Genomic DNA, 20,739 nt, shown 5'->3' with positions numbered 1-20,739 from the left:
ATTAAAAGGGAATAACTCAATAAATAAGTTCTATTTCTTCTGAAGCAAAAGCGCATTTTCTTGAGGAAAATTGATATTAAACTTCTCAAATATTCTGAGAATGGTTCTGGGGCAGCCAGCCATTATTAATAATAGAAATGATTTCCCCTTATTATTCTATAAGCATACTACTTTAGGAACACAATGCAATTAAGCACTGAGAGGAAAGAGTAACTAAGAGAGCCTTCTGGTTTTCTTTTGCACATTCGTAGTTCATACCTGTACAGGTTGTTTATATTTCAATTAACCTGGAGGGAGTTGAACAAGAGAACTGGGAAGGAGGAGGAAGGGGCATTGATATAGCCCCAGTATCTCAGTGATTTATTTACAACATCCCAGAAATTACGGCTCCTGCTGCCCACAAGAAACTGGGGTCCGAGGTGGGCCCCAGGCCAGGCTGTCCAACTCATCCTGTTCCCAGGGTCCCAGGTGGTCACACCCAGTGTTTGAATTTTACTATTCTAAGTATATCAAAGACTGAAATAAATAAGATTTCTGTTTTTACAGTTTTCTCTGATATTTCTTTTATTGTGTCACACTGGCATCATTCGGGGGAGGGGAGAGCTTTCTTTGTGGTTGTGATGGGAATATCTGAGGTCTTGCGATGAGATCCACAGGGAACCTGCCCAGACGCCGGGGGACGCAGCAGGCAGAGGCCTGCGCAGGCTGGGCGGTACTGGGCAGGGGTGCTGCTGGCTCACTGCTGTTCCAGGGGCCGCCTCGGTGGGCAAGCCGTGAGCTTGGCCAGAGCTCTGGATGAGTGCCTTTCCTTCTCCCTGTCCTGTGTGTGTGGGGAGAGAAACTATTCCTTTGAAGCTGGGTCACTCTGTTAAAGCACAGTTTTGCGGGTACTTCTCTCTTCAGCACAGTGCCCAGCGAATGAAGTCCGGACAGAATCCTCTGGAGTGATCCTCAGCCCAGGGTACCCAGGCAACTACTTCAACTCCCAGACATGCTCCTGGAGCATCAAGGTGGAGCCCAGCTTTAACATCACCATCTTTGTGGACACATTCCAAAGCGAGAAGCAGTTTGATGCCCTGGAAGTATTTGATGGTAAGACTCCTCAGTCTTTGCACAGCAGCGGTTCATTCGTTCACACACCTACCTAACGGATCCTCCTCGGTTACATCACATCTTCCCCAAACTAATAAAACCACAGTGGCCACTCAGAGTTCCAGCAACCTGGGGCCCTTAGTCTCCCCATGCCTTACCTTAATGTGGGGATTTACAGCAGGTGATCACAGGCAGCCTTTCCCAGGTGTTAATGATTCACTAGGTATGTTAGGAAAATTAACAAGTCTTGGGTATTTTAATAACTGGGAATGACAGTTTTACTAGAAATGCACAAAAACAGAGGCTCATAGAGACTTCCAGCTGGTAAAGCAAGAGTCTGTAATGTTTACAGTTTTTAAAAGAATAAAATAGTTAGCTAAACACATGCTAATACTATATTCAGCAAAAAAAAACCTTGTGATTTTTATACAATTCTAATGATTATTTAGCTTAATGGCACACATGGTTGAATTGTCAAATTGAAATGAAGCCGCTGTTGATAATCCTCTTTGTGCAAATAGAAGAATCACCATGCCCAGGTGGTCGACCAGGATATGGTAATGTCTGAACATAATAATGGCTTTCTCATGTTTTGACAGATTGGTTATTGAGTTCAATTACTCCACGATTCAGTGAGAAGAGTCCTCTGCTCTTGTGCGTTTGTATGCATCTCACTGATTCGCGATGAGCCACCATAGTCAGTTGCTGGTGTGGATAGACCCACATGAACCAGTTTGTGTGTTTATGAAGACTAACCACTAAATGGAAATCAGACTCCCATGTTATGTGTAGAAACAGGGGACCGGAGAGCACCAGGGGCCAGGAGGGTGTTTGTGTTTGTTTTGAGGTGTACATCCACACACGCACTTGAAGACTTTCCCCTCAGTCTGTAAGAGGAAGACGATGTATGCAAGTGCAGAATTAGGGCTGGTTAGACCCAGGAGGAGGCAGGTTGGCACAATGCTGAGGCCCATCAGGTGGCCCAGGGGTGCAACAGGGGTCGCAGCTCCCTACTGCTGTGAGTCTACATGTGTACACACGCAGGTTCCTATACATGCCACATGTCCTTAAACACAGGTACATATGATTGTCAATTTATACTTGCTCTTTTATTTCACATTAGTTGAATTGGAATGTAGCTGAAGTTACTTTTATGTGTTTTAATTTCAGAAGAAAAATCCTTGTCAATAATTTATGCTCTAATTACTTGCAATTTGATTTCCCAAAATACAGACAGACCAAGCCCATCATAAACAATAAGCAAGTAGACCATAGAGACGATGTCATAGCTGTTACTGTCAAAATTATCAAGGATCTATGACTGTATTCTTCTACTCTCAAAGATTTTTCTATAAAGTGAAATGTCAGAGTTTTCTATGAATAACATTTTTTAAGCGATGGCATTTTTGCTGCAGTAAATGTCATGTACATCTCCTTTTAGGTTAGACAGAGACTCTTTTATTGTCTATGAGTGGACAGAAAACACGTTGAATATACTGACTTTAAATTTCATTAGCCCAGGAGTGACTCAGCTGTGAATGTCCCACAATTTTTAAAAATAGGATTTTAACCTTTGTAGAACTTGGTTGAGAAAAGTGTCAGAATGAAGATTGCAGGTGCCTGTTGATTGCTTGCTGTGTCCATCCTGGTGACCATAAATGACAGTGTCCCTTTGTTCTGGGGGCTGCTTCTGCACATGCTAGTTGGGCGTGTGCTTTTAAAGAAGAGTCCTAGAAAGCCTGCTGCAGCCTAGGAAGAGCAGACGGGAAGTGGGGAGGGATTTGATGAGGATCAACAGCTCTTGAAGCTCACCTTCTGCCACTGAAATGGCATCTTAAAATTCCCTGAGCTCAGGTTGATTGATTTCTGAATGACACTTTATTTCAGAATATACACTATCTTCTTAAACAACCACCAGCCACCTGCGTGCAGCAGGGCGCTCCGCCTTGTTCGGGTCTGAAGCACAGCTTCCTCCCGCAGTGTCCTCCGATGGTCTCTGGCCGGAAGGAGTGTGCTATTGCTGAGCGGAGCCCTGCCTTGGCTGCGGGCACTGCACTAGTTCTGCATGTGCCTATTTGGGCCTTAAGAAGGTGCCACCGACCGGGTGTTGCAAGCAACAGAAATCACCGCTCAGAGCCCTGGAGGCTGGAAGTGCCAGGTCAAGTGGTGAAGAGGCTGGTTCTCTGAGGCCTCTCTCTGGCTGGCTGGTGGCATCTCTCGGTCAGTTTGTCTACCTGCTGTCTGGGTCCTTGTGAGGGCACTGCTCAGATTGGATCAGGGCCCACCCTGAGAACTCAGTTCCAATTACCTGTGCATCGAGATGCAGTCACTTTCTGAGGTGCTGGGAATAGGACTTGAACATGGGATTGGAGTGAGCATAATTGAGCCCCAAAGAGAAATGGTCCAGCTGGGCCAGGGGCCGTGGCACATGCCCATAATCCCAGCTGCTCAGGAGGCTGTGAGGCAGCCTGAGGGTTCAAAGCCAGCCTCAGCAACTTATGGAGACCTTGAGCAACCTAGAAAACCCATCACCTTTCTGCACGAATAAAGTCTCTGTGTGTGACTCTGGCAGACAGGTGTCCATCGCCTGTTGACACGGCATCATAGATTGCAATGAGCGGGTTCTCCCTCTCCCTAGCGTGGTTCCTGAGTGAGCCGGGGGCGTGGAGAGAAGGCGCAGAGCTTTGGGAGCTGGTGCTGGGGTCTCAGGCTCCTGAGGAGAGTGCGGCTTCCATCTCCACAGGCACCTCTCCCATCAGAGCGCCCATCTTGGCGCTGAGACTGATGCTAGCTGGCTCTGCCTTGCACTCACTCTCCTTAACTGTGTACTTAAAATTAACTAACGTTTCATGTATTTTGGGGGGCATTTTCAAATATATAAAAAGGGGCAACTTTTTTATTTCTTATATATCAGTTCATCATCTATCATCTATCCATTATCTATCAGAATTTTTTGTTTGTTTGTTTGTACTGGGAATTGAGCCCAGGGGTACTCTACCACTGAGATACATCCTTAGTCCTTTTTTGACTTTTATTTTGAGGCAGGGTCTCACTAAATTGCTAAAGACCTTAATAAGTTGAGGCTGGCCTCGAACTTGCAATCCTCCTTCCTTAACCTCCAGAGTTGCTAGGATTGCCAGTGTGGGCCATCTATCTACCACCCACCAATTTCTCTATCTGGCCCCTTCTATCCATCTTCCATCATCCACACACAGACACACACTCACACACCACACTAAACTCTATAGATTGTGTGTTTTGTACTTTTACACAGATGCAAAAATAATTATCTGCAAGTGAATATTCTTAGACATAAATATACCATTCTTAGAATTACCTATGCTGATAACATGTACATCAACTTTATCAATTTTAGCTGCTGTATGATTTAATTTCTTTTTATGACATTTTCAATATCATCTCTTAAAATTCTAAACTTTTAGTTGGGATCCAAGGATTATCATGAGAAGTGATGTTGGAATATACATTTGTGCTATATGAATAACTTGTACACTTCTGCTAGATATATAGAAATAAAATTAAATTCCCAATTCCCTGGATATTGCCAAATTGCCCCTCACAGTGATTGTTCTAGCTTAGCCCTCACTAGTGCTGCAGGAGGGTTTCCAGTTTCTCATATCCACACACACTATACATACTAATACTAACAAAAATCAAAATCACTTCCAATTCTCCAGTTGCTGCTGTCTCATCGACACCTTTCATTGAGATACTATGTCTTTACTAACAGGTACATCTTTTTTCCTAGGTGGTCCTATTTTCATTAGGGAATTCTTACTGATGTTATCATTTGGGATTCTTATCCCTCTTTGAAAATCAATAGCCACACGTTGTCCACATAGACACCAGTTTAATCAAGGACCTAAAGTAGCCTGCACTTGGTGGAATGTGCTACTCCACACCTCAGCTCTGTGTTCCATTCCCTCTAGGGCCTTCTGGGCAGAGCCCTCTGTTAGTGGTCTTGAGCGGGAACCATACAGAGCCAACAAATTTCACCAGCAGGAGCAACCAGTTATACCTGCGCTGGTCCACCGACCACGCCACCAGCAAGAAGGGATTCCGGATTCGCTACACAGGTGGGTAAATGGCTCGGACTTGGTGATGAGTGTGTAGCAAAGTGATCTCCATTCAACTGAAAAACTGGACTGAGAGTCCACTAATAATCTGATTTCTGACCATTAATAATGAACTGCAAAAGAAAGCATGACGGGAAATTCCTCAGAGTGGTTTCTGCAAGCCACATTGGCAATTGTGGGTAACAGTTTAAAATTCATGATGAAAATGATCAGCCATTGAATTACATGTTGAAGGCAGCAAAGATATTTCTCAAAAGCTGAAATAATATCATTGAAACTGACATTAAAATGTGTTTAAACATTCGGGGAACAAACAGGATGTTATTGCATTGCTATAAATTGTGTAATAATAATAATCTTTTACTAGTGAACATGTCATTTGACCTATGCATATTTGTCTTCATATATGATACACCCATGTGTGTGCTTGTGTGCCACACCCACATGTGTGTCTAATAAGTGTTTCATGTAAGCCTTTCCTTCACAGTGTGAATTATCTTGCCTGTCCTTTATATACTTTAATCATTCTGTCAGTAATTATGTGTATTTGTCAAATTAATTGGTTCATCAATAAATAATCGTATTGGCCAATACATTTAGGATATATTAAATCCTGAGTACAATCCTTAATCTGATTTGACCACATCAGTGCTTGCACCGCCCTACAGAAGCAACTGGGAGACTATCTAAATTCCTGAGGTCACGGAAGTTACTAGGCAAAAACATCTAGATCCTTCACGGTACCTCAGCCACCAGTACCTGTGGTCACCTGTGAGATGCACCCTGGAGAGCTGCTGGGCTGCTGTTAAGTGCATAGTGTCCAGGCACAGGTCCCACTGTGGCAGCTCCCATCTCAGGGTGAGGATCCCCCACAGGGCACAGGAAGAAGGCCAGAAGGGAGGGGTCCTGGCTCCCTGGCTGGGGACCTCCTAATGCCTAAGGGGCAGCAAACCTGCAGCAGGCTTAACTGGCCTGGAGCTCAGGTGGTCTTCCTGGGAACGTGTAGTGAAATGCACACAAACTGTGGTTACAAAATCTGGAGCAGAGGTTGTGTTTGCCTCCGTCAGAACCTTTGTCTGAAGAACAGACGAATCATCAGGCTCTCAAGCCTTGAATACACGTCGTTTGTGCAGGAATCACTGTGAATGGAATCGATCTTGTTCTAACAATGGTTTCCACCCTTAGGAGGGGATTTCCACTCATTGAACAAGAAGGTCCTCTTATCCCCTGCATTAGGAGAAGGTGGCTGTAAGGTTGCACTTCCAGCCCTTGGACCTGTGCCTGTTAGAGCCAAGTGCACGTGAGGGGTGAAACACACGAAATGCACAGAGCTTTGCACTCCTTAGAGATTCCAGGAACTCTGCTAAATGTTAGCCCCCAGTAATTTTCAAGAAGGGATTAAATTAAAGTATCCCTGAAACATCTAGACGTGGTCTTAGGAGCCCCAGCCCTGTAATATGGCCATGTCCCCAGCCTGCATGTGCCTTACAGAGGTGAGCTGTCAATCATTTGGCCACAAGCACAGTATGACTGATCACCTTGGTAGGAAACCAGGACGAAAGCCACAGAGAGCCTGGTGGTAGAGAAAGTCACAGGAGGGCAGCCCCCAGAACACAGTTAGACCATCACTGCAAATCACATCCTTGGCAGGCTGGGCGAAGCCCTCCACGCTGCTGACCCCCACGGCCTCATGTTCCCACGTCCCTTCAAGGTGTCCCACTCTTCACTCCTGTCTGACCTTGGAGTGGGCCTGCAGTCAAGGCAGTCTCCCTGTTTTCCTTCTCTTCTTCACCAGCCCGGTGACTCTGGAGGTCAGTGGGCAGAGTGCCTGGTGCTTCACTCAAAGTAAGAGCTCAGCCTAAACCAGCTGGAAACAGGAGATGCATGGGTGGTGGAGCAGGGGGCGGAGGAGTCCACGGTGGCCAGTGGAGGATTCCCACAGTGGCCAGCGGGTTTTCCTCAACCAAACCAGGCTGTCGTAAAGACTTGAAATGTCCCACGGCAGACCCAGTTAGGAACAGTTGTCTGGGATGCTTCTTGTGGAAGCATGGCTGACCACCAGGGCCAGATGCTCACTGCACTCCCGGGCAGGCCCTAAGGAAGGTTGTGAGGTGATGTTCAGGCACCTCCTTTAAAACCTCTGCCTCCAAAGCAGCCGGGAGCCTCCAGCACACGTATTCCATGTTCCTGTTCTTAGTTATTCCTGGGTCCCTGGGGCCTGCTGCCCAGAACTCACCAGGGCCAGATGGCCACAGGTCTGAACCTGAACTCAGAACCAGGGACAGGCTCTTCACTGTAGATTTTGGAGATGCTTTTTAGAATCACTTCACGTATTGGTGTGCATTGCCCATTTTTAAAAAACTGGAGATATTTCCTCTGTATCGCTCTGGCCAAGGGAGATGGTACCGTCAGAGCTAGTGTGTGACTGACTTATCTGTGTTTGCATGCCCTCAGCCCCTTACTGCAGCCTGACCTCCACGCTGAAGAATGGCGGTGTTTTAAACAGGACCTCTGGAGCTGTTGGAAGCAAAGTGCACTACTTTTGCAAGCCTGGATATCGAATGGTTGGCCACAGCAATGCAACCTGCAGGCGGAACCCGGCTGGCATGTATGAGTGGGATGCCCTCATGCCCCTCTGCCAGGGTAAGGAACGTGCTTCCCTCCCCAACCTTGAGGTCTGTCCATGTTCTAAACGTGAGTGGAGCATTAGCTGGGCTACGAGGTCAGGAGACACTGAAGGTTGCCTTCTAGCAGCAAACATGCAGCTTGGCACTTGCCAGGCCCACGCCCGGTGCTCCAGGAGGCCTGGCTTAGCACAACAACCTGAATTCAGAGAATGAACACTCTGGATTCTGAGCAGTTATTTAATCCTCACTTCATTGTGAAATAGAAGAATGTGTCATCCCATTAAGATTCACAATAAATCTTCTTGACCACTGTATTAGTTAAAGTAGTCTATTACTGAAAACCCTTCTCCTTGTTTTAAGTTTAAATGCTCCTTTGAGTTGTCAGCTTTATTTTTGATTCTCTTTGGGCCACTTAAATCTAGGGCTTGCTAACATTGATTTCAGTATTTCATGCTTTTTGGATTTTTTTTTTCCATTTTGTCTATCATATGCATACAAACCAAGTTTTCAAAGAATTTTACTTTTGATGGAAGGCTTTGAAGTAATGACATTTTCATAGCTTCTTCTTACAAGGTTCCCATTCCTAATGAAATAGATGAGCCTTTGAGAGCTGGTCCTGCCCCTTGCTGGTCTTTCATGGGCTCCCTGGGTCTCTTCCTTGTGAAATGGTGGAATTCCTGGGGCTGCTCTGTGACGGTGACAGATGTGTATGGCTCCTGTATGTGTGACCCATGGAAAGTGATCAGATGCTTAGCTGTGTTATTTGGGGTTTACATCCAGAAATTCTTTTTTAATATAATATAAGCATAAATATAGACTCAGGAAGTTTGTCTCATTAGGAATGATGCTTTTTTTTTTTTTTTTAAGAAAGCACTTTTTATTTTGGAAGAAGGTCCACTTCTTATCAGCTTTCAATATTTTATGACTCTCTGCCATGGAATCTATTGCTGAAAAGGTGGGTGCCTGGTGGTCTGTATCCTGTTGGCACTGGGAACAGAGTGCCAGGGGAAAAGTAATGACCCCAACAGCAGCATGGACTCCAAAGAGGGACTGTAGAAGACCCCCAGGATCAAGTCCTGCAGGGCTGTGTCAACCTGAGTCCAGATACGTGTGCTCAGGGTGGAGCCCAGAGGTTCTGCAGGGGCTTGCAACTGGGCGAGGGGTGCCCTGAAAGGTGGTGTCAGGCCAGCGGGAGTCTGCCTTCCCGACAGGGGGGAGCTCTGGGGCTCTGGAGATCGTGGGCAAGAAGGGACGCGGCTGGCTTCTCCATGAGAAGGAGGAGCCCAGGATGGCCGGAGGCTTGCTGGTGGGCTTCCACCCCGTCCACCTGCCTAGAGCGACTCAGTGTGGAGTTCATGGCTGGGAACAGGCACGTGCTGGCACCAAACCCTCTGGAGTTCTTAGTCGGGGGCAAGATCCAGTGGCTGTGAGCCGCGCATCTCCACTGTGCTGAGCACTGCCCGGAAGCCCTGGCCTCAGGTTGGGACCAGTCACACAGCGCCTGCTGAAAGGAAGTGAGGATGTTGCCCTCAGATTGCTCCTTGAAGATCCACGGCCCGTGTGATCTGATCTCGAGGAATGGCACCTGAGAATCTCCTTCCTGGGGTTCGCCATGCGTTCAGGTGAACAGGAAGTCAATATGGTTTGTTCTCTTCATGAATTTTGACCTTTAAGACATGGAGGGACCTTAAAAACCATCCAGTTCCACTTAATCTATCTGTTTAAGTGGAAGGGCATGGAGTTAACAAGCTGACGGTCAGTGTGCTTCTGAAATCCCCTGCCCCCTGGGCACGTTTCAGTCGAGTTGCAGGCAACAGGTACCATCTGGAGTGGCCCATGTCACAGGCACTTGAGTTCAGTCACTGCACGAGTCTTTCAGATCCTCCCTTAGATGTGTACAATTCGTGTAAGTAGCATGTTACCTGTGGTAATATAAAAAATATTTTATCATGTATGATATAATGCTTAAAGCAAAAAAAAAAGTAGAATAGAAATCAGAATTTTTGGATCATTTTAATTACATAGTGCAATGAAGCATTTTTTCCTTTTAAAAAATAAAATTAAAATTTTAAGTAGCAAAACTGATTACCTGCTCAGGTGCACATCATTCAGGAAGAGTTTGTAGTATGTAAACAGAATAGTTACATAGCATACTTTGCTCCTTCATGGAATGGGTGTGTGGAAGGCATGCCTGAAGAGTCCTCAGACTTGATCCAAGTTTCACCTGAAGGGTCAGCGAGCCGTTGCTGCGGTACGCACCGAAGGGAGAGCTATCTGTGCAGGGTTAGGCACTTGCCTTCTGAGTTGGCTGCAGAAGGCAGACTTCCGCAGCATGGGCGGGGCTGTAGTGTGGGTCTAAAACCTGATTCAGTTGTAGGGAGGGTGTGGCTGTTTTCAGTCTTATCCCTGGTTAGACACTGCAGCTCCTCAGGCTCTGAAGGCCCCCTGGGAGCAAGCCTTGTGGCACCACACTTCGTGTGCTGGTGAGCTCGGAGACAGGCGTGGAAGGCAGGTGGTGAGGAGGTGCAGGAGGTGCAGGAGGTGCAGGCTGTTTCCCCAGGGGGTGTCTGCGCTCGACTTGGCGTCATGTTGGAGCAGGGCAGTCATGGAAGCCCTCAGGTGCACCTTCTGGAGACTTTCAGGTTCTGCTCGCTGGTTGGTGAATCTGTGAAGGTGCCAGGGAGACAATCGCATCTGCATTTCCGAGAGGTAGACCCCCTGTGGCTTGGGGGGCAGTGGCATGACTGGATCCAATCCTCCCTGGAATTCAGGGTTTCCAGAAAGCTGTGAATGTGTGTTTGTGTGATATGAAGACGTGAGCAGACACACAGAAGGCAGGTGTGGCAAGAAAGCGGATAAAGGAAGGACTCGGGAGATGGTGTCCACAGACCCTTAAGGTAGCACAGAGAGGTCAGGGGAGGGAGAGCTGGGCACCTGTGGCCTTTCTCCTGAGGCCCTGGAGAGCCTGGTTCAGCTCTGAGACCACGGGGCAACGATCAGGCTTCCACGCGTGTGTCCATTCCATGAGCTGTGCTCCTGGGCAGCGGCTTCTGGGGGTCTGATGCACAGAGACCCCGGAGTTCTTCAAACCCTGAGAAAGAAGAGGCAGCTTAAACTAGTTTAATGTACCCAGCATCTTTTTTCTTAAATATTCTGATCTAGTGCCAGAATCTGTTTTGTTCTCCTTTGTTTTCATTGACAATTTTTGGCAGAGGACTTGGAGAAGCCAGAATTTTGTGAGCCAACTGTTCACGTTTGGAGCTGGAGGGCAGATGTGAGGGTCACAGCTGCTCAGCCCCACCCCCTCTCCCTGTTTCTTGCCATTCAAATTCTACATTAATGGTAGCTGTTTCCATTAGGCTTGGATTGGGACCCATGAGGCTCCTGCTGCAGAAGTTGGGGGTGTGAGCTCAGGGTGCAGAGCTGGGGCAGTGCTTCCTCCAGAGAATCCTGGAGACTTGAAGTCAGCTTGCAGATCAAACGGGCTGGCCACTGGTCATCAGGCCGGATCCATTTATTGGTTTCAGAGAACTCCAGGATGTTTTTCTCACTTTGTTGACCTTTTAAGTTATTGCTTTCAGCAAAGCCGCCTTGGTTTCTGTCCTCCTCTGCAAAGCCAGGCATATCTCCTGTCCTGCAGGCTTCATTTCCTGCCTTGAAGCAAGAGACTCTGCCAAGCAGCTATTTCATTATCAGTGCACTAATCTCATTCATCTAGAGGAGGAGGCTGAACTGGAACTGAAATGTCTGCATTATCTCAAGGATGCAGTTAAATGGGGGCATCGCAGCGCACACTTTCAAGCTGCCCCTGGTGAAGACAGAGCGATTCCCGAGTAGCTATTTATTTTGAAGCTCTGCTTCTCAGAACCCTGAATAAGCCGGAGCTTCAGCTTGGCATTGCCTCCGTCTATTGTTTATTTATGCTTTGCTGGCATTTCTGCAGGCAATAGGGGTAAGAAAAATGATCTGTCTCAGAAAGTACACGTAGAGCTTCTGTTTTAAAGTCAGACCTTTAAGATAGACAGGGAAAAGCTTTCTCTGCTAACACACCCTGTTTTGAAGGATATGGGGGAGCTGAAGAGATGGTGGACAGAGACGTGATTCACGTGGGTCTGCTTGCATATCTCTTTAATCTTTATAAGGATGACCTTTAACCAGCAAGTGCAATGACAAGTTGCCTGAGACGAAGTTTGAACCAGGCCTCTGAGTTATCTCCATGATACCTTGATAATAAAAATGTTATTATCAAGTGCTAGGAGACTGTGTCTGAGTCCTGGGATAAATGAAGTATTTTGTAAGTCTTACATATGCTTCTTGTGAGTGCACCGATCATAGGTGATTACGACTTTAGCCTTATTTTCATATACACATTCATTTGTCTATATGAAATTGTCAATTTTCTGTTTCTTCATAATATCTCAATATTTCTGGAACTTTAGATTTAAATATAAATTCAATTAATAGAAATTTCTAGAATTTCTAAATGTCAGATCCCATGGTGTGTGTGTGTGTGTGTGTGTCTGTGTGTCTGTGTGTGTCTGTGTGTGTGTGTGTGTGTGTGTCTGTGTGTGTGGGGGGGGTGGGTATGCATGTGTGTGCGTGTATGCGTGTGTGTGCGTGTATGCGTGTGTGCGCGAATACAGACAGGTCGTAGGCACTACGTCACTCATGCTCTAAATGACCAGGATGTGAATCCACATAGTCCCTGGAGCCCAAACTTGCTAAATCCCATTAATCATATTATGAAGTGAGGTTTATCCTACTTCCCCTTGATCAAATCAACCTTTCTCGTTATTATGGGATTTGAGTTGAATAGATGGTTGTGGAAATGGCAATTATGACTCATAATGTTGGGATGGACCCTTCCCGCCCAGCACTACCTGACCCTGTGCCCTGCTGGACCGTGTGCGCTGCACAGGGGCCTTGCTCCTCCCAGGTTTCACTTTTCCGCCTGTCAATGGAGAGGCCAATGATACCCCACCTGTTTTGCTTGAAGGATTAAATGAAGGTGTTGGCATGAAACCCTTATAAGAGCACCAGGTAAAAAGAGGTGCCTGGTACAAAGAACTCTGACCCTACACAGGGGTGTTGGCAAGGGCTCCCAGGGTGTGCTTGTTACTTGCTGCCAGGTAGCACCTTGTCAAATGTCTAAAGTCGATGGTATCTATGTCACTAAGCTGGTGACGGGTTTCCCCCCTTGCTCATGATAACTGAAGTCAGGGATTGGCAAGCTTTTCCTAGAAGGGGTCACATAGTAAGCATTTCAGTCTTTGTGGGTCACATGTAGTCAACAACAAAATCTTGGTTTTTAAGTTTTTCACAATTCTTTTAAAATGCAGAAGTCATTTTGAGCTTGTAAACTGTATGAAGGCTACAGGCTGACCTCTGTGGACCCCGACATGAAGGCTGTGGCTGGGATCAGCTCAGGGTGCCCAGCGTGGCTCGGCCAGTGTCGATGCCTCCTACAATGTGCAGATCCTAGCTCAGACATCTTACTGCAGGTGAAATTTCCCTTCACCATGAGCTAAAACCCAGCATGCTCATTCATTAAATTAAATAATGCGTTTCCTCCACCCACACTTAGCACACACCGTGTTTCACAAAGCTTCCTGCTTCTGAATGGATCTGAAATGTGGTTAGTGGTTAAAGCAGCAGTGAGCAGAAGAGGGCATAAGGCATGATTTCACATAATACCAGGGGTTCTGGACAAAGAACCGTGGGAGTATGCAAAGTAGTAATCTCCCAAAGAGACTCAGGTGCCCCAGGGAACGAGTGGCTCTAGGAAAATAGATCAGCCCTGTCCCGTGGATAAAGGAAACTCCCATGATGTGGGCTCAGTGCCTAACATGGAGAAGCAACATGACGTGGCATGTTCACAGCGTCTCAAAACCAGGGGAAGGACCTTGAGCCTGTCTTCTACTTCTGGAGAGGAGGGCAAGGAGCTGCGTGGGCAGGGAGCAGGGAGGTGTCACACAACTTCCCACTCCAGCATGCGGGACTCTGAACATGACGGCTCCTCAGTCAGTCTACGCAGAGGAGAGACAGTGAGGTGCCCCGTGTGCGGCTGAAGCCACCTGCCCAGGAAGAACAGGTGAACAGGTGATGTCCTTCCTTAAGGAGGCACAGCTACGGCCTCCACGGGGAGACTGATGGTTTGAAAAGTCATCCCCGGCGGAAGGGAGAGCTGTCCCTCAGGGAAGCGACCATGTGGGTCACTGTGGGACCAGCTCCCCAGGGACAGGAGCAGCCTGAGGCTTTCTACCTCCTGAAGTGCGGAAAGCTAAAGGTGCAGAAGTGAACTCTCCAGGGGCTGGGGGGCCCAGCACTGTCCCGGGGCTGGAGGCCGGTGGGGAGGGTGTCCACACCCCCCTCCAGTGGTGGGTGTGTGTTTTCCCGCCCTCTCTGTGCCTTGGTGGGGCTCTGTCCGTGTGTGGACGTGGGGCCACGTCTTCATCGCTGCTGTAAGCCCGTCTCCTCTCCAGGGTGCCTTGGGCACTCCAACCCTGGGGTCCCAAGGTCCAGCTCTTATCCAACTCTCATGCTTTGTTTTGTCCTTGGGTCTGTCCATTTGTTTGTGAGAATCACCTGGAGCACTTGTTAAAGAGGGACACTTCTACCCAGCCCTGCGGAAGCCGCTCCAGAGGTTCCCATGTGCCTGAGCCCCCAGGGCCCAGCTTTCCTGAGGCCCGAGTGGCAGAGCTATAGTGGATACATGTGTGAGCCCCCCCAGACTGCGTGTGTCCACGGCCAGAGGGCGTCCTGTCTGTTTCTGGAATCTGCACAGCGCCTGGACCCAAACTGCTGTCAGTACGAAGATCCAGATAAACGGATGTGGCTCAGCATGTTGACCACTGCTTCCCTCACGTGATTGCCGACATGTGCGACGTTGGGGGAGACAGCCTGCAGTTAAGCCACCGGTGGTGTCCTCAGCTTTTCAGAGCAGTGATGGCAGTGCTTCAGGAATAGCTTCCAGCACTCGGCCATCTCTGCGCCCAGCCAGGGTGCTCCTGATGGATACAGCCTTGGAACAGAGGTGGCCGTGAGGAAGGAGGCCGGAGAACCAGATCAGAAAGGCTAGACTCCGCAGAGAGAGAGGAAACGGTGACAGAGACAGTCATGCAGAGAGGGCCACGATGGGGAAGAGGCACTGAGGCCGCAGGAGCCAACCCTGCGACATCTGTCCTTGGCTTTCTGCTCCAGAGCTGAGAACCGTTCCTGGGTTGAAGCCCCTGTGCCTGGCTGTACCGTGGACAGCACCAGACACACACACACACACACACACACACACACACACACACACACGACCACTCTCCACTCCAGGAAACCCATTCCCCCTCCCTTGTCTCCCCAGGGCCCTCAACCTTTGGCCCCCAGCTCTGGGTTTCCCAGGAACCAAGTCCTGTCCGTTTCCACCTTCAAGCCCCCACCCCTTCCCTCTGAGGCTCCCTGCTGCCTGGCCCTCCTCAGCTGGTGCCTGAGGCTCTGTACCCTGGACTCTCCTCTGTGTCCATGCAGAGCTGGTCCCACGGGCTCCCAGTGTTCCCACAGGTGCTCTGCCTTGCCCCGGAACCCAGGAAGCCAGGCCCTCCAAATGGTGGCTTGGCTTGCTCCTCTCCCCTCTTGGCTGGCTCCTTGCCCACCATGTTCTGTCACAGATCCCAGCCTTCCCCTGCAAAACACCACTGCCTTGTCTGACCCTCTGATGTGCCATCTTCCGCCTGCCCGGGGCAGGTCCTGGCTGCTCCAGCAGAACTTCTGCTCTCAGCTCTCTGTCCCCCTCCTTGCAGCAGATCCCACCTCTTCGTGGCTATGTCCTGGACTGTCCAGCATGCCAGCTGCCTCCCTCCTGGCCTTTATCTCCACCACCCTGCAATTCTGGGGAGCCTGGCCACCCTGGTGGCCCCACACCTAGAAGTGCCTGATGGACTAGTGAGACTTGACCCCAATTGAACACCTGAACAAATCAGATCCCTCTTGTGTTTGCTGCTCGTCTTGAGGACTTTTTAAAATGAACTTAATTCTCAACACCATTTGGCCATTTTTATAAGCCAGTGTGTCCAAACGTAGTCGATCTGCCATCTCTGGTCACTCTTGTTTCCCTCGTGCGTGCACAGTAACGGCAGGCCACTCCACAGCTCTTGCAGATCTCAATCACTCACTCCCCTTCTGCCCCACAGCCACGGTCACCAGGCTGCCCCTTACAGACCCTTCCCAGAACCTCGCCCCACGGTCCTCCCCAGGGCCCTGGCCCACGGTAGCGTCCTGCTCACCACCCACTCCCCTGCCTCTGGAAGCTGCTTTCTTTTCTTTCTTCCTTTGTGGCATTAAATCTGAAGATGGAGTCTCAGATGGCTCCTGTGACTCTGCAGTTTGCTCAAGTGGGTGAGCCAGGTGCCTGGGGCCTTGTCCCTGCTTATCCTGAGCACCGCTGATGTCACCTGACAGGGACTCATATCCAAGGTGTGTGGAGTCAGAGTCCTGCAGGAAGATGAGATTTTGTCCAGGAGACAGAAAAAGCTCTTTTTCTTCAATAAAGAGACATCTGAGAATGGGAGGAAAGAGGATAGAACAGAAGTGCGCGTTGGACGCTGTGGCAGCACCAGGTGCTGTGGGAAAGCAGCACACACACGCGCGTGCACACACACACACACACAGGGTTAAAGTGCTGTGGTGGTGTGGGTCTTGGTCTATGTGATTTTGAAAATCGGAGGCCCTGGTGACGTAGGCCACGAGATTTTCTTTCTGGGTGGAAAACAGGGGAAAGGGAAATAATCAAAGATTGAACTTGGTCTGTGACACGGAGAGTCTTCGTGGTGTGGCCGAAGGAGCTCCACACGTGGGGTTGGAGGCTGTGGACACTGGGTCTCCCGGTGCTGCCACACAGCGTGGCCCCGGGGCTCAGTCCCTCAGTGGGGCAAGGGCAGCAGAGGGAGCCCAGGGGAAGGAGCCCTGAGTGGATGTCAGTGTGAGGTGGGAGGCTGGAGAACGTGTCCGTCGCAGTGGACGTGCTGCCTGGGTCTTGTTAGTGAGTGAGCCGTTTAACACTGTGACGTAACTGAAGAATGCCGTTCCCGTCAGCATTCTGTTATATCAACGCTGTCGGTGGCAGTGTGTGGGGGGGCAGGGTGCACCCTCACTGTGCTGATTTCATTTTATTTAAAAAATATTTTTTATTATTTGACATTTTTGCAGGTCACTAGCTCTTTATTTTAAAAAAAAAGAGGTATCAAAGCAGTGAATACAGCAAATTTAACTGACGCAGACACGTGAAGACATGGAAAAATTAAGATGATACATTGTAAAAATACATTTAAGATAATGCACTTGCTTCAATTTTTTTATTGAAAATAAAGATAACATGTAGAGAATACAAGGTAATATTCCATTATTTTAAGTAGGAAAAAAAATTTTAAAATACACTGTTAACCTACAGGGAAATGCTGGTCCATTTACCAGATACACCAAACCCTTCTAATATCCCACCAAGGGTCTCTGCAATATATAAATTGCGTATAAGACTATCAAGTTAATTGGCACTTGCTAAACTCATTAGTAGGTCTCTCTGTGGGCCGTAAGCCACAGTAGCATGCAGTGTGCAGTGTGCAGCACCGGGTGGATTCCCTTCTCCTTCTACATTACCTTTAACATGCCCTGGTAAGTAAATAATGAGGCAATACCTTAAGGATGGAACTGCATTACAGGTACAGGAATACTTAGCAAAATAAAATAGGCCAACAGGAGGACTGTGAGAGGTTCTTATGATGGAAGGCATACTCGTGAGAGCTGGAGGTGACAGGAGGGGGCCGGAGGGGAGAGGACGGGGCTGGGGGCTGTGGTCACTGCCACTATTTGAGGGCAGGAGGAAGTCAGGAAACCAGAATTGGTGAAAGAATGAGTTGAAGAGGAAACATCTGAGGTTGATCCGTGTCTGGGTCTGAGAAAGTGTGGAGAGACCCCTGCCTGCCCAGCTGGCTGACCGTGAGCCACCGTCTGCAGCTACCCACAGCAACCGGCCACAGCGGGGCTCCAGGCAGCAGGCAGGTGCGCCCCCTGGGCCTGTTAGAACCCTGGCTGACAGGAGGCTGGGTTGTAACTAGGTGTTGAGGGGGGCACGTCTGCCTATGCCACGACCATACTCATTTGTAGCACACAATTTCCCCTTGTTTTAAGATCTAACAAAATTTTCTTGTGGATTTCTTCATCATTTTATTTGTGGTTTGAGACCTAAGACATCCAGCCATTTGATTCTCTTTTTTAAAAATTTTTACTTGTTCCTTTTAGTTATGCATGACAGTAGAATATTTTTTATTATTTGTTTTAATTAGTTATAATGACAGTAGAATGCACTTATGCACTTTGATATATCACACATAGATGGGATATAATTTCTCATTTTTCTGAGTGTACATACTGTAGAATCACATTGGTCATAGAGTCACATACATACACTGACTTTTTCCATTCCCACTCCCTCCTTCCCCTTTGTTCCCCTTTGTCTAATCCAGGGAACGTCTATCCCCCACCTCCTTGAGGTGGGTTAGCATCTGCATATCAGAGAGAACATTTGGCCTTTGGTTTTTAGGGTTGGCTCATTTCACTTCGCATGATAGTCTCTAATTCTATCCATTATTTACTGGAAAATGCCATGATTTCTTTCTTTATGGCTGAGTAATGTTCCATGGTGTATATGAATCACAATTTCCTTATCCATTCGTCTGTTGAAGGACACCTACGTTGGTTCCCTAGTTTAGCGACTGTGAACTCGGCTGCTATAAACACTGATGTGCCTGCTTCACTATAGTATGCTGATTTTAAGTTCTTTGGGTATAAACCAAGGAGTGGGATAGCTGATTCAAATGGTGGTTCCATTGTAAGCTTTCTAAGAAATCTCCGTACTGTTTTCCAGAGTGGTTGCACCAATTTGCAGTCCCACCAGCAATGTATGAGTGAATCTTTCTCCCCACATCGTCACCAACATTTATTGTTACTTGTATTCTTGATGATTGCCATTCTGACTGGAATGAGGTGAAATCTCACTGTAGTTCTAATTTTCACTTCTCTAATTGCTAGAGAAGTTGAACATTTTTCCAAGTATCTGTTGACTGATTGTATTTCTTCTGTGAAGTGTCTGTTTAGTTCCTTTGCCCATTTACTGATTGGGTTATTTGTTTTGTTTTGTTTTGTTTTTTGATGTTAATTATTTTGAACTTTTCATATACGCTGGAGATTAATGCTCTATCTGAGGTGCATGTAGTAAAGATTTTCTCCCATTCTGTAGGCTCTCTCTTCACATTGATTGTTTTCTTTGCAATAAAGAAGCTTTTTAGTTTGATGCAATCCCATTTATTGATTCTTGATTTTACTTCTTGCACTTTAGGGGTCTTATTGAGGACTTTGATTCCTAAGCCGACATGATGGAGATTTGGGCCTATTTTTCTTCTAGTAGGTGGAGGGTCTCTGGTCTAATGTGTAGGTTATTACATTACTTGGAGTTGAGTTTGTGCAGGGTGAAAGAGAAAGGTTTAATTTCATTTTGTTGCATATGGATCTCCAGTTTTCCCAGCACCTTTTGTTGAAGAGGCCATCTTTTCTCAGTGCGTGTCTATGGTGCCTTGGTCTAGGAGGAACAACTGTGTTCATGCGGGTCGGCCTCTGGGCCCTCTAGTCTGTAGTCTTCATGTTTGTTTCGGTTCCAATACTACTTGTCTCTTGTTGCTGAAGCTCTGAGGTATGATTCAAGGTCTGGTGTTGTGATGCCTCCTGTTTCACTTTTCTCACTGTGGATTGCTTGGGTATTCTGGGTCTCTTATTTTTTCAAATGAATTTCATGCCTGCTTTTTCTATTTCTATGAGAAATGACATTGGGATCTTGATTGGAATGGCATTAAATCTGTGCAGCACTTTTGGAAGTATGACCATTTTGACAATATTAATTCTGCCTATCCAAGAACAAGGTAGGTCTTTCCATATTCTAAGGTCTTCTTCGATTTCTTTCTTTAGGGTTCTGTAGTTTTCATTGTAGAGGTCTTTCACCTCTTTTATTAGATTGAACCCCAAATATTTTACTTTTATTGAGGCTATTGTGAATGGGATAATTTTCCTAATTTCTCTTTCAGTTGATTCATCACTAATGTTTAGAAATGCAATTGAATTATGGGTGTTAATTTTATATCCTGCTGCTTTGCTGAATTTGTTTATGAGTTCTAGAAGTTTTCTGGTGGAGTTTTTTGGGTCTTCTAAATACAGAATCATGTCATCAGCAAATAGGGATATTTTGAGTTCTTCTTTTCCTCTTCGTATCCCTTTAATTTCTTTCTTCTAATTCATACTGATTTTAGATTGGGCATATTGGCATTTAAATTCAGATTCTTAACTGACACCCAATCTGTGGGGACTTGGAAAAGTCATTCAATGTCTCTTGGCTTCTGTTTCTTCACTTGCAAGAGGGGCTTGCCCCAGCCACCTGGCCGTCTGCCGACTTCAAGGAAGCCCGAGCCTGGAGAAGGCTGCGGTGGGCCAGGCAGGGAGGCCTGGACTTGCAGTGGGGAGGCATGAGCCAGAGGATGGGGTGTGGGGCTGGGAGACGCTGAGAGGCTCTGCAGGGATTGTGTTGCAAGTGTTTGGAGGGAGTGTTGGAGACCATGTGCTTGCCTGGCCAGGGACAGTTACCCATGATCTCAGCACAGGTCATCTGCCGTCCATCTGTGCACTAACTGTCTGTGACCTTCTTCCCTGTGCCAACCCCAGGCTCACCACTGGGTTCGTGGTGAGCAAGAGAGACGAGGCTGAGGATTTGCCAAATCCACCAACCTCAGAAAACCTGGGTGGATTTTCCTGAGTCCATTCCTGTCAGCCACCTAACTGACCGCACATTTAAATAATGGTTTAATTGGACTGTTAAAAACTCTGGTGCTCCATCCCAT

The 20,739-nt window shown here is 47.5% G+C and overlaps 1 protein-coding gene across 1 annotated transcript in view; it reads left to right on the top strand.

The window, feature by feature from the left end:
• The window catches only part of Csmd1 (CUB and Sushi multiple domains 1), a 1,328,246-nt gene that overhangs the window by 1,219,919 nt on the left and 87,588 nt on the right, over positions 1–20,739 (top strand). Inside the window, exons 47-49 of the mRNA XM_077109222.1 lie at positions 904–1,092; positions 5,043–5,189; positions 7,644–7,832. Coding sequence (XP_076965337.1) covers positions 904–1,092; positions 5,043–5,189; positions 7,644–7,832 — 525 coding nt within the window. The remainder of the gene's footprint in view (positions 1–903; positions 1,093–5,042; positions 5,190–7,643; positions 7,833–20,739) is intronic.

This window comes from Callospermophilus lateralis, chromosome 4, assembly GCF_048772815.1.
Source record: "Callospermophilus lateralis isolate mCalLat2 chromosome 4, mCalLat2.hap1, whole genome shotgun sequence".
In the NCBI taxonomy this organism is placed as follows: Eukaryota; Metazoa; Chordata; class Mammalia; order Rodentia; family Sciuridae; genus Callospermophilus; species Callospermophilus lateralis.
This window is presented reverse-complemented; position numbering and strand designations above follow the sequence as displayed.